Source organism: Asterias amurensis, chromosome 1, assembly GCF_032118995.1.
Source record: "Asterias amurensis chromosome 1, ASM3211899v1".
NCBI lineage: Eukaryota > Metazoa > Echinodermata > Asteroidea > Forcipulatida > Asteriidae > Asterias > Asterias amurensis.
In genome coordinates, this window is record NC_092648.1 from 33,005,288 (window position 1) to 33,019,437 (window position 14,150).

The 14,150-nt window shown below is 39.0% G+C and overlaps 1 protein-coding gene across 1 annotated transcript; it reads right to left on the bottom strand.

Moving 5' to 3' along the window:
- Window positions 1–67: 67 nt before the first annotated feature.
- On the bottom strand, window positions 68–13,576 carry LOC139937384 (DNA polymerase alpha subunit B-like). Its single transcript, XM_071932509.1, has 14 exons — window positions 13,402–13,576; window positions 12,317–12,441; window positions 11,603–11,734; window positions 10,260–10,363; window positions 9,266–9,456; window positions 8,644–8,732; window positions 7,995–8,216; window positions 6,983–7,153; window positions 6,493–6,531; window positions 6,092–6,159; window positions 5,014–5,119; window positions 4,117–4,223; window positions 3,267–3,453; window positions 68–2,250 (listed from the first exon to the last, which is right to left on the bottom strand). Exons 1-14 carry the CDS (start codon window positions 13,493–13,495, stop codon window positions 2,098–2,100), a joined length of 1,788 nt encoding a protein of 595 aa, XP_071788610.1. The 5' UTR covers window positions 13,496–13,576; the 3' UTR covers window positions 68–2,097.
- Window positions 13,577–14,150: the final 574 nt, after the last annotated feature.

The window sequence follows — 14,150 nt, forward strand, 5'->3', positions numbered from 1 at the left end:
GAAATGGGTCAATACATTTATATGTAAATCTGATTGGTTTATACTATTGAATTAAACTTATTGCAGTGTGTGGAAATTCGAATAAAGTTTGCAGTGCTCAAAAAACCTCGGAACTGTTTTCCGCTTTTTCTTTTTAGTTGATATCAATTTATCAAAATTATAATCTAATATGGATTTCTTTATCCTTTTATTGAGTAGCCGAATAAAAACGACAAGTTGACCTGTCAAGATAGTATTTCCATAACTGATATTAAAGGCAGTGGACACTATTGCTAATTACAACTTTGTGTGTGACAAGGGTTTTTTTTCTTTCATTATCTCGCAACTTTGACGACCAAGTGAGTTCAAATTTTCACATGTTTGTTATTTTATGCTTATGTGGAGTGAGATACACCAAGTGAGAAGACTGGTCTATGACAATTACCGAAGACGTCCAGTGTCTTTAAGGTGAAGGTTAACAGATATAAGACAAAACTTTAAAAACCTCATGTGTGTGAAACCTGAACAGGCAGTTAGAATCTTGCTAAATATCCATAAGCTCTTTACAAACAGACGTTATGAGTAAAGATGTTCTAATATTTCCTATTTGGAAAGTATTAACCCTTAAAAGTTTGCTGTTATACAAAGTAATGATGCTTTTAAGTGAAACCTTGTCATCTTTATTCAATTGGAAAAATAATTGTGTATATTACTGTGTATTTTTAAATGATTTATTTTCTTTAAAAATAATAACATCCAGGAACACCCACATTCCCTAGGTGACGTTGTCATTACTTAATACATTCATGACCTATTTCTGAGAACAATTGTTATGGGACAGGGTCTGCTAAAGGATTGACAAATATGTGTTCCTTCTATTGTCAAATTCACTCGTGATTATGTGTTATGTAACGCATGTGACGTCACGTAGGAATCCAGCCATATGTCAGCGAGTGACCTATTTATGTGGGAGTTTCTGAAGACTATTATTTTTAAAGAAAATAAATCATTTAAAAATACGCAGGAATGTACAAAATTATTTTTTCCAACTGAATTTTTGTATAAAGATTACACAGTTTAACTTAAAAGCATCATTACATTGTATAACAACAAACCTTTAATAACTAGTCAATTGTTGATAAAATTCATACATTGAGTGTTGGCTCTGAAAAGGGCCGGTTTGGTCTCTACATTTTAAACAGTATACTCTGAACTGTTCATCCTTCACAATAAATAGCCCTGTTAAAAAGGTTCTCCTTTATAAAGAGTAAGTTTGAATTCCAAAATCGTATTTCTGCTTTTATTTCCCAAGTTATGAAACAACATCGGAAATAGGCAGTGAAGAGATTCAAAACGGCTTTATTTTATTTACAATGCTGTTGTTATTTACAATCTTTCCCAATTTCAAAATGAAATATTCATCAAAAGTTAGAAACTTAGGTAGGGGAACTAAAAGTAATGCAGTACACAGACTGAACAAAAAAGTTCACTTGGCTCTTGGCCAGAGTCAGGATTCTAGTCAGGCCAGAGTCATGATTCGAACCTTGGACCACTTCAACCTGGGCCCAATTTCATAACGCTGCTTAACAGTAAGCAAATTTTCGTGCTTACTGTAGCAGAAAAGTTTGCTTAAGCCTTAGCGTATTTCACAGGTAAGCAGAAAAATAGGGCGGCCATATTGCGTATTTACCATGGATTGCATTGTGACGTCATTTATTTTCGTGTGGTAAGCACCGGGAGGGTTAGCATGCCTTTTCATGTGCTTCTGGTTAGCAGCGCTATGAAATAGAAATTGCACAGTAAGCACAAAATCGACTGCTAAGCAGCGCTATGAAATTGGGCACCATAGATCTGCTTAAATGCTGATTTTGTGCTTACTGTACTATTTCCATTTCATAGCGCTGCTAATCGTAAGCAGACAAAAATGCATGCTAACCTTCTGGTGCTTACTGCACAAAAATGAATGACGTAACATAACAAATCCATGGTGAACGTGCAAAATGACCACCTAACACCTTAGCAAATTTTTCTGCTACAGTAAGCACGAAAATTTGCTTACCGTTAAGCAGCGCTATGAAATTGGGCCCTGCATCCCTAAGTAACCTCTTGAGTCCCACTTCAAATCCTCATTATCTGGGCTGTAGATCGTGCAGCGACTCCGCTGCCAGTAGTGGGTTCCTTAGAAGGTGCAATGACAATCTTGGCATATGTCCCTCCGACTTGACCTCTCGACAAGCGACCTGGGTTGATAGTGAGACATCCGCATGCTTCCTGTTGTGGAAAAAAGAGAGTGGGGGAAAGGTCACTAAATGGCTCAGTTAGAAAGAAAATGAAGGTGGGGAGGAAGCAATATCAGGCATGGACTTTCATCCTTGAGGGCGCAAGATCATTTTCACTTTGCAAAGGGCACTTCCATCGGAACTTAGAGTCTGTGATAATTTTTGAAGGGGCATCAAGGCAAAGACCAGGGCAATGGAGGCTATGACCTGCAGGAACTCCATGTAACTCCAGTCCTGCAATATTTTGGGAGAAATGCCATCTTGAAATACGACGTTTGTTCACTTGAAAAATAGGTATCTTCAAAGAAGTCTAAAATATTTTAAATAACACTTTGTTGACTTACTTGTTCATTGAATGAAACTCAAAAAAAGTACCAGTTCAGAAAGAATAAGAATCCATAGCCAATGAGAAAGTTTTAAAGACACAAACCTCTACAGATTATACTTGATTCAGTGACACCCAAAAACTGTTGACTTGAAAACCACTAAACACTTGCAAGCATTCTGTTTCTACATATTTATGGGTAAGAGTGTCATGGCCGAGCGGTTAAGAGCACTGGATTCAAGCTCTGGTGTTTGATCAGCAGAATGTGGGTTCGAATCCCGGTCGTGACACTTGCTACGTAAAATTGGGGAGGTAGTGCTTTCTGCTCTACCGGCCAGGCTTTGGACTGATGATACCACATCCGTATGGACTGTAAAAGGGGGTAACCCTATTTCAGCCCTAGGAGTAGGTGGCAACAGCCTCTGGAATTGTAGTCCACTTGAAGTGGCCTTCAGGACTTGTATGTCTGGCGACTTGCATCATGAAAAAAAACAATTTAAAAAAAGCCCCTTGTCCGAGTAGTTTTTGCCATTGTGCATGTATTGACCAGGGTTATTGGTGAATATAAAGTGACCAAAGGAACCAACATGACCATTGAGTCAGTGACTTAAACTGGTTGTCATGAGACTGAGGATATTTTATTTCAGATCCTTGAGTCTAAAACCCAACTCTGATCCCCTCACCTTAATGAACCACCTAAGGTCCGACGGACTGATGAAGACATCGGGAGTCACCTCCATGTGAGAATAACGCTCAAAGTGCTCGTAGTCAATGGGCATAGTCTCTGGGGGTGGGTACAGCGGATAGTAACTCTGCTGGGTTAAGATGTGCTTCGTTAGACGGCCGAGACGATCCGACGAACCCGGAGGACTGAGGAGGGGAGGAATCAGTGTAGTTTCATTTAATTTTATTAATTCTGGTTATGGAGCCAAGTATTCTCAGCGAACTTAATCATTACACTAACTAAGAACCCCAAACAGAGAAGACAAAAAAAGGAAGGTTCAGTTTTATATTTGGGAGGAAAATCTCAGAGAAATAATCCGGGGAAAAACCTATGCAACCAGATAGGGAATAAAAACCTAATCTACAAACAGGGTTTTTTAATCATAAGTTAGTGATTTAGTTAACTTGGCTACAACTTTTGTTTATAAAGATTTCATGACCTCAAATTCTAAATCTAAGGTCTCAAAATCAAATTCGTGGAAAATTACTTCTTTCTCAAAAACTACGTCACTTCAGAGGGAGCTGTTTTTCACAATGTTTTATATTATCAACCTCTCCCCATTACTTGTTACCAAGTAAGGTTTTATGATAATAATTATTTTGAGTAATTACCAATGTGTCCACTGCCTTTAAGTCACAGGTTCAAGTCAAGTTTAAGTAAATTTGTCTTCGCTGAACCCCAAAACTAGAAGAGACATGGTTTTATTTATGACCTGAGCGTTTGCGTTTCTATTTTTCCTTAAAATGAGAGTCTGATACAACTATTAAAGGGAACCAACTTCACCATTCCTAAAACATATTAAAACTTACTGGGATATTTCTTCACTCCCTAAATGAAAGAGAATATCACTTGATGTCAATCCAAACACGATGCCATTGATAACGAGTGTACAGGGGTCGGGTACAAGATGTACTCTCTGTATGAGAAAATAAACATATATCTTTGAGTTAAAAATCATCTGACAAGCAGCCATATTGGTATTCCCTAATTCAACTCGGTGATAACTAAAATGAGGCTTGTGTCATTGTAGATTGGTGCCTTTAATTTGGGGTTTTTTATATTTAAAATCAGAATAACTAGAAATTTACTCTCAGTTGCCTTTTCAATAATCAAGAATCTCAATGATATTTTTCCTTTTTTGTAAAATTTGTACTCATTAACATATATTTTATTCTTTATCGATGTCACATTCGATTTTTTGCAGTAAGTTTCTGTACTTTTAAACCAAACAGTAATTAGTCATTGGACTTTCACTGTGGTGAATGAACCCAAAATGAAACAAATTTAAATGATAATTTTGCCATCTGGGCCCAATTGAATGGCACCACTGTTTACTGCAGAACTCTACGTTTTAAAGGGCGTCGTAAGCACACAATTCTGCCAGAAACGGATACCAGCCCCAAAAAAATTCTGGTCGCCTGCTCAAACAGACTGAGTTAATAATAATTATAATAATAATTTGGGGGGGCTAATCATCCTTACTCGCAGCTAAGAGCTGAATTGCGAAGGACGGGGCTACAACCTGTTCAAGAAGCAGGCATGCAAGAGCGCCTTTGGCTGCCAGCCACATCAACCCATTATGACCACGGAGCACAGCCAAGATTGAAAGTGTTTGATTTTTCCAGCTCAAACAGCTCCATGAAGTTGGCCCCAATTGGCAATACAAAGCGCAAGTGCTGCATTATATAAAAAGTTACGTTACTCACATGTTTGTCTAGGAAATTATCTGGGGTTGGGAAAGGAGGTTGTGGATAGATGAATTCATGATGAACATCGCGTAGAGACGGCACAAAGACTAAGTGGGTTCCGGCTCTAGAAACAGGGGAAGGAAAAGAGACCACATTGTAAGTACTCAATCATATCATCAGGGATTGATTTTACCAAGCACTGGGATTCATCTTAAAGATGAATTGTTTTAAATATTACCACAGTGGTGTGTATATCGACATCAAACTTTGTTGGATTTGCAGAGTGGCACGCCTTAACTCGGGCATGATATTTGGTCTTTGGAAAAAAAGTAGGAATATTTTATCGAGTACAAGAGCTAACCTATATGTACACAAGGTGTTACCTTTAAAGGACTTTTCAGGCTGTTTAATCATAATTTGTCTAATTTTTCCCAAGGGCAAAAAAAATTGGAAATCAAATTAAGTAGGAAGTATATCATGCCTGCATCCGATTTCTCAAAATGCTAGGATTAACCCTAACTCGAGTTAGGACAAGTAACCGTCCTAACTTAGGATGGGTTCAATTCGTCCTACGTATTTGGATACGGAACTCAACTCGTCCTAAGTCCTAAGATTAATCCTAAGTTAGGAAGAGTTTGTAAAATCGACGGCTGATTGCTTTTGCAAGACAAACTGTCCACAGCGCCGTCCCGTTAACAGTGTTCAGTTGGGTAAATAGTAGATAAATCACATCGACAAATATCCTTATATTCTATAAATTATGAACTTGTGAAAAAGCTAGGAGACCTGGGGTCGATTTCACAAAGAGTTCCGAACTTTGGACTAGTCCTAGGAGATATACAAAACGTGTGGCTAGTCCTTAGTTAGGGTACTCGTCCTAACTCGAGATAAGACTAGCCTTAACTCTTTGTGAAATCCACCCCAGTGAAATGACAAGCTGACTGGTCCCACTGGCTGGTCATTAGACAAATTAAGGACAATGGAAAAACCCTGTATTATCCACTAAAATTTATTCACAATGAGAACCCTCATGAATGGAAGATTAAGGAAAACTCAGAAGAATTGTTAACTTAAAAACAAATAATCTCTGACGTACTTCCTTGTGGCTTCTACTAGTTTTGTCATCTGCTTCTTGAACAAATCTTCAGGATCTTGCGCATAATCCTAGAGAAAGAAAAAATAGTTCATGAGGGATTTCTAGAAGTTAAAAACTTTGGACACACACTCTGTACACTACAGAACTTGAGTGCATCGCCCTTTATAGCCCGGATATGACACCCCGTGTGAGCTCTGAAAATGGCTGTTTGTATATAAATGATTTCAACTCTAAGTGATTTCCCTTAGGAATTATGTCCAATTTAAGAAGAAGTCTTTTTACCAAATAAGGAGAATGAGTAAATTAAAGGTTTCTAATTGATGGCAAATTGATGAAAATGGTTTTATTAAACTTTTAAATGGAAGAAAGATGGGGTGTGAAGTAATTTTACAATAACCTACCTTGATTTCTGCGTGATTTGCATCCACAAACGGCCCAAACTATGAAGAGAAATCACAGAATAAAAAACATTTGATGAATTTATGTTGGCAAATCTATGCCAGAAATGAGCACTCATTAAAACCATGTTGACTTCAGATCCATTAATCGGAGGTCTTTCTCCTTTTTAGCTAGGGGGGGGGGGGGGTTAAACAAAAAGCTGACTTTTTGAAGGAAAACAAATTTGAATTTACTCTTCCAAAGTCAATAAAGTACTTCCTTTATAAGCAAGAGGTCTGGAGTTACACGATGGCCTCCGATGCCGTGGTCTTGGCCTAGGTGCCCCTTCAAGATTCCCATGCACATTTTCATATGGAAGTGCCGTTTGCAGAATCATAATGGCCCTGCCCACACAAAGTTGAAATTCCAGGCCTGAAGTGGTCCCAAAACAGTAGTTTTTTTTCCTGCTAAATTTTGTCAAGAATCTAGATAAATTTGCAAAGAGTCACTCACAAGAATGCAGACATCCGGTGTGTCTTGAAGTAGAACTCTGACTAGATCGCTCATTGGCTCATAACTCAGAGTATCAGCCGTTGTGTATGGTCCACCAGCCACCATGACATGTAATGAACCGTAGTCTAAGAGTGAGTTATCCTCAGACTCACAAAGAGGTAGAGGAACACTCTGAGAAAAAGAAAGAGACGGAAGATGAAGTCTTGGTGATTGTTCTGGTGAATCAAATGTGTTTAATGCTCTTCACAAAAGCAGTCATCCGCAATGTGGCTGACTGGGCGGAAAGTATCTACAGTACCCAGTATGGCTGTACTGCTGGGGGTCTAGTTTAGCTGTAGAAGAATGGGAGTGAATGTGGGTTGCTGTTTCAAAATTTAGGGGCTGGAACAAAATTACTTATTTTTATCCAATAAGGGGGTCGATCTCTACATGAAGTTTTGGTGATTGTCAGAAAGAAATGTTGAAGTGTTCTTTAATCTGAAGGCTAACTTTGGTTATGGACCTTATGTAAACGATGTCATTTTAGTAGGGCACCCTCACGTAGAGGTTGAAAGGAGCTGAGCTCAGATTTATGCCTCTGCTTTACCGCTGAATTCTGCGTCATTCACTTTGCATTCTCTTTGGCACAAGTATGAACAGGGCTTAATACAATAAATAATTACACTGGAACTTCAACTTCAACTTTCCCTGCCCTGTTCAGTAAGTAAATGACTTATGTTTAATTTGTTCTTAAGTTCTGATTGATTTCCTTTGTAAGTTTGTTGGCGGGCACCTAGCATAGGCAAAAAAACTCCCATGAATCTTTTAGTTATATTTTTTCAAATTTTAGGTTGAGCAAGACAAATTTACTACAGTGGTATTAGAACCTCCAGATTAATGTGCCGAAGGTGACATATTCAAGTGCCGCTCTAGTAAACTTGTCTTTGTTCAAGCCAAAATTATCTACAGAAACCCAGTCAGTTTCCCACATGATTAATTACTTTAATTTAACAGAGACAACATATTTACAAACCTCATATATTTTAGAAGCCACCAGTTTGATGCCTTTACTGTTGATTCCGTCCATGGCAATGATCTGACCCGGAAACAGGGAATATTCCTTGATCTCGGACAGGTTCAACATGACTTGCTTGCCCGCTGACGTCTCCACCGATCCCTCGAGGATCACAGACTGGGAATTTAGACGCCCACTGCTGGTATCGCAACAGACTCGACCTACCACCGTCACTGGTTCCTTGGAATAGTAAAACATGTTTCAAAGCAAAATGAATTTTCACATGTTAGGTACATATATTTTCAACAGGTGGTGTGATTCAACAGCCATTTCGAAAGAATAGGACACAGTTTTGCAACTTTTTATTCTTTGGATGACAGGAGGAAGGGCTGGTGGCACTTCAACTATCGATTTTATCACTGCTCTGGGTTTGGTTTTTTCACAATTTTGAGAAAAAAAGATTCAAAGAAAAGTCTCTTTGTTTTATGTACTTTCAGTTAATCACCACAAAATTTCAGTTCATCCAGGCCCAACTCTCTGTTTCGGGGTAAACCCAATGAGGTAAATATTAATTTGTATGTGGCTCTTGTGTCTTGGAACAATACTTTCTTATGCCTTTGAATTAAGACAACCATTTTGATGTAAGAAGTAGACATGACCTCCCTACCTGGATTGGAAGAGCTAGGTGTGAGAAGCTTTCTATGTTGTATTTATCTTGAATTTGCTGTCCCATACTCTCAATCATTTCGTTCAATACTGAAAAACAAAAATATTCAGCAAAATTAGTTGTTTATATGGGAATAGACTGATCCATTAAGCTCCGCCCCATTGCGTATTGACCAATCACAACACAACGAAGATCCGACAAATAAGGTCTGACATGCGTGCGCGGCAGAGTTGTGCAGAAAGGCATTGGAGGGCCCCACGTGTTCTTGCTCAAACGTGCGTCGTGGGCGGAGCCTAATGGATTGGTCTATTGTTACAAGATTGAAAGTCACCATTTGAACAAAAAGTGCAAGACGCCGGACTTGTCCAGTCATGACTTTACTTTCCGGATGCTTAGAAAACTTGCCTCGGGCCTGCAGTCTAGTGTTAATTTTTTGCTCAAAACTTCAAGAAAAATATTTGGCAACCTTCATTTAATACAATGAACCCCTAACAAATGACATCAAATATTTTCCTTTTTTTTTCGCACTAAAGAGCTAATCCACTTTCCAAATTTTGACAATCCCGACTATTATTTAGTTAATATTGTTTTTTGAGGGCTCATTGTCTTTAGAGCAACTTACTGCTAGCTTTGTCTGTAAATTTCTGGAACATATACTTGTAGTTCTGCTTGAGTGTGCCTTCAGGATCGTAGTATTCCACTGAACACGTCGCTGCGTTGGTACCCTTCCAAGTCGTCCCTTCTGTTGAACCAAACTTTGCAACTACCTCTCGTTTATTGGTCCGACTGCCATACTTTTGTGAAGGTGTAGCACTAATTGTTAGCAGAAAAAAACCAATAATTCAAAACAGGTTTTAAACATTTGTAACTGTTGATTTGCTCCAAGAATAAAACAAAGTGTTAATCCTTTCCGTAGACTGTTTTCCTGAGAAAAAAAAAGCTCCTTCTAAAACTTCAACTGGTTAATTTGATGATATGTTTCTTGATAATTACTATGATAAAATATGAAAATTAAAATAAATTGGGAGGCTCATCATCCTTACTCCCAGCTGAGAAGCTGAGTTGCGAAGGATACAGCTACAACATGCTCAAGCTGCAAGCATGCAAGGGCGCCTTTGGCAACCAGCCACATTGACTCATAAGTCCGCGGGGCACAACCAAAGTTCAAAAGTGTTTGAAGGTCCTGAGTTAAGACTTTGTAGCACAGGAGAGAACCAATGCATGGCTATAGTCACAAATGGTCGCACCGGGAATGGAACCTGGGCCACAGTGGTGAGCAGCGAGCGTTTAACGCACCTGCAACCCATAATTTATGGATTGAATCGAATGTATTCATGATGGACCGCCGTTTTAAACACCCAAGATATTGGATATTACAAGTTTCAAAGCTGGGCCCAGTTTCATAAAGCTGCTTAAAAGCACAAAAAGTAGCTAAGCACAATAAAATTTTGCTCAGCAGAATATGGTAAGCAGCCAAACTACCATGTCACACGTACAACATGTGACTGGTATCCTGCTCATTTCTGCTAAGCAGAAAATTGTTTTAAAAGCAATATTTTCTGCTTTTAAGTAAGCAGCTCTATGAAATTAGGCCTAGGACACATACTTTGACTTACACTGTAGGTGAGAAACTTGATGGTGAAAACGTCACACTATTCTGACCCAATAGTCTCTTGTTGGTTGGATTCTCTGGTGTCGTATGAAGACGTTTATGTTTATTCTGTGTGGCAGGGAAGCAATATTAAACATTTGAGAAACTTACGGTTCATTTTGTACTTGAAGCCCAAGAGAGCTATGGAGAGAAATGGAAAAGCAAATGGACTGGCAGATGATAAGTTGGCACACAAATAGTTGTTTAAGATAGTGATCTCAGTCGTCACTCATCACTGCTCAAATTTAGGGGAACCCACAAGACTGCAGGGCATGTAGCTCAAAATAATAAAACTGGACAAGAGTTTTGTCAACAAGAACATAATTAAAATGTTAAAAAACGCCTACACAGTTTAAGAATTGAACTGTTTGTATTTGAAAAGGCACATTTAAAGAAGATTTATCTGATTTGTTTCATGGGTATGTATTTTTCCAAACCAACAGAATGTATTCAGACTGTAAAACAACGCGTCAAAACACATACAAGACCACCAAGGCCCAACTTCATAGAGCTGCTTAGCACAAAAATTTGTTTAGCATGAAATTTCTTCCTTGAGAAAAAAACAGGATTACCAACCAAATTTCCATTTGTTGCAAATTGCTTGTTACTGGTATTCAGCTGTTGTTTGCTTAAATCCTGAAAATCACGTGGAAATTTGGTTGGTAATCCTGTTTTTATCGAGAAAGAAATTTCATGCCAAGCAAATGTTTGTGCTAAGCAGCTCTATGAAATTGGGCCCAGACTTGTCTGGTCATGAGTTTCTCTGGCCTCGGGCCTGCAGTCCAGGGCTTCAGCCCTGTGGTTCAAATGAATTTGTTATACCTCAGTAACAAACTGTGAAGTTTGATTGGTCGAGAACCAATCACGTGCCGTGCAACAAATACGCATGTACCACAGCTGCCTTCACGGCGGGTAACATGAGTGATGTTATAACCGATGTACATCAACTTGATCGTTCCCACCATTGGTCGATTTCCAGGGCTTAGTACGGCGGTCGTTTCGAGGGAACAGTGAAGAATGGTTTCGTATTTGAACAACTGTTCGTCTGCTTATTAAACTATGCATACTCCGTCGTTACAATGTTTGAACATGACAACATAACTCTGAGAAGAGGAATAATCATGTTACCAAGGTATAACAAAACAATTGTTGCACGCTCATGCTCAGGTGAAAATGGCACCCTCGGCTTTGGCTCGGGTGCCATTTTCCCCCTCGGGTGTACAAAACGTCATGGACCCCGTCACGGCGTGCATTAACTGTATAGTTTACCATCCCTTCATGAGGCTGCACTGCAGTGGTTGCCATTACCTTTCCAGCTTGAGGGGTGTATGAATTCATCAGATCATCAGATTCATCAATCAGCGAGTCTGAAGGAAAGAGAGCTGGACTAGACTCAATATGAGACGACACCTTGATAGCTTTCCTCTTCTTACATATTCTCTGGAATTGAGCAACAATCAAAATTCAATGAAGTATGGTGTGATGAGAGAGTCAGTTTCGTTGTCGTGCCCTAGCACAGAAGAGTCAACTTTTCCAAAAACATACTCACCATTCAATCAAGTTGATTGAAGACATCTGGCTTCATTTTCCATCACGCGCTAAATCCACCATCAGATGCTTGAACTGGAGGTGGTATAAAAACCTATATACTACTTCCTCTGTTTTTATTGCACAGTGCGTATTGTAAATGTCAATGCGTCACGCTCCGTGTACGGACAATGCATAACTTACATAATCTAAACTTTGTGCGCTTCGTCGCGAAATAACGTTCTGAAATTTTAAAATTTGCGCGTTGACGTGAAACAGGAAGATAAATTTGTTATAAGTTGCGCGCTCGTGGAATATGAACAAAATATAGCGCGTCTGCGTCCCATATCCAACTCAGCCTTCGTCCTCATTGGATATGGGACACAGAAGCAGTCAGTCGCAAAATAGGACAGTTGTGTTTGTTGCCACCAGCGTCTCAAAAGTCTCCCAGTCTTCCAAAGAAAGTACACATTTAATATTTGACTTCAAACCAACCTCTTGTTCCAATTCTTCCAGTGATTCTGTTGAAATCTTCAAGTTGCTTCGACTAATTGAAAATGCAACCCATTCTGAAACGATGCTGGCTGAGTCCAACCTGTAAACCATGCACAGTTCCTTCACTGTAAGTTGAACCAAAATGCAGAAAAATTGCATTTTATTTATCAATAAAAAACAAAGGGATGAATGGTAAACATTCCCTGAGAATTTATAAAACAAATTGCTATAGACTGCTCCAATTTATGTATGTCACAAGCTCAAACACTGTCTTATACTTCGGTCAAAGGAAGACATGCAATCATTAGTTGTGCCTGGCATGTACGCACTTGCATTGCATGCTTGCTGATGACACCAAGACAAGACTCCAAGCAAGAGGTCTATATTCAACTGACAGCCAGTTGTCAGACTGTGTAGACTATCTTTATGACTATCAAATATGCTTCTACGTATGATTATGAACATGATGAACCATAACTACGCCTAGTAGAAGTAGAACTATGAGTATGACGTTCCTACTTAAAATGTGGGAAACCATTTTTACTATTTTAAAATTTTATGTTATTATTGTTGAATTGAACTTTAAAGTGTACCCCCATGGATAACTTTTCGTATGGTGCCACCACTTTTTCACTCGTTTTTACAAAAAGGGATATCTCATCTCATTGAGGTAAATTAGATACTGTTCTATTTCATCATCGAATGAAAAAGTGGTGGCGCCATGCAGAAACTTTTCCGTACCCATCATCAATCAATATCATCTGCAATTAGAATTAGGGCTAGTTCAATCATGGAGGAAGAATTGGTAAAAATTTTCAAAACATCCCTCAATATATCAAAACAGTAAACACATCGCAATATTAGCTATAGCCTATACTAGGACAGTTACCAACAGACATACACAACTGAGTCTCAGTCTGGGATTCCTCAGTCTGTAATGTGTAAGGTAACGTTAGGCGTAATGAAACACCAGTCTGACAGTGACAGTGGCACTCAGGCAGTGCAATTGCAATGAGTGTAGTTTGTATTGTGTGTTTTTAATGTGTGCTGTGTCGTTCTCTAGTGCACTCTCTCTGCATACTTACATTTTTCCACCACGTCGGGATCTGAAAGTTCAACATCAAAATCTTCGAACTCTTGAACCAATTCATCTTCGGTTATCATAGATGTCGCCATCATTTTGCCCCCTTCTTTGTTCGTCTAGTTGTTGGTTTTAATCGAGAAATTCTGTACTTGGCCGGATAGGTTGTGTATCGGAACTCGCGCCAAACTTATACAGTGAACACAAAACTGTAGAGGGCGCTCTTGAGGCCTTCGCAAAAAATAAATTGCAAAGTTACATGTGGTATGCTGAAGATGGCACGTTTGCGAATGGCGAACGTGTCGTCCAGCATGTGCAAACGGGATATCATTATCAAACGGAAAAAAACTCTGTGAAACAAAATCGAACGCAAACAAACACCAACAACAAAAGATGGAGAGGCCTATGTCTAAGGCTGAAAACAAGGAGGGCCGAAAACAAAAGCAATTTTGTTTCCCGTAAGCCGTGCACAACGGTTTTCGGGCATTTTTTCTCTCTCAAATTGTCAAGGCCATATAGGCTAGTCTAGGGCTAGACCAACTTCTATAGGCCTAAAGTGTACGCCTATCATTTTATAACATTTTTATTTTATCGCCGTTTTTGGTGGAAAGTAGCGAAAGAAACCGTTTAAAAGCTATTCTCCTACTTCTAGAAACTATAAGGCTCCCCGGAGCCTTATAGTTTTTAGAAGTACTATTCTTTTAGTCTCCTTTTTCCAGGGGTGATGTTTATTTTGTAAGCGGAGAAAAATAC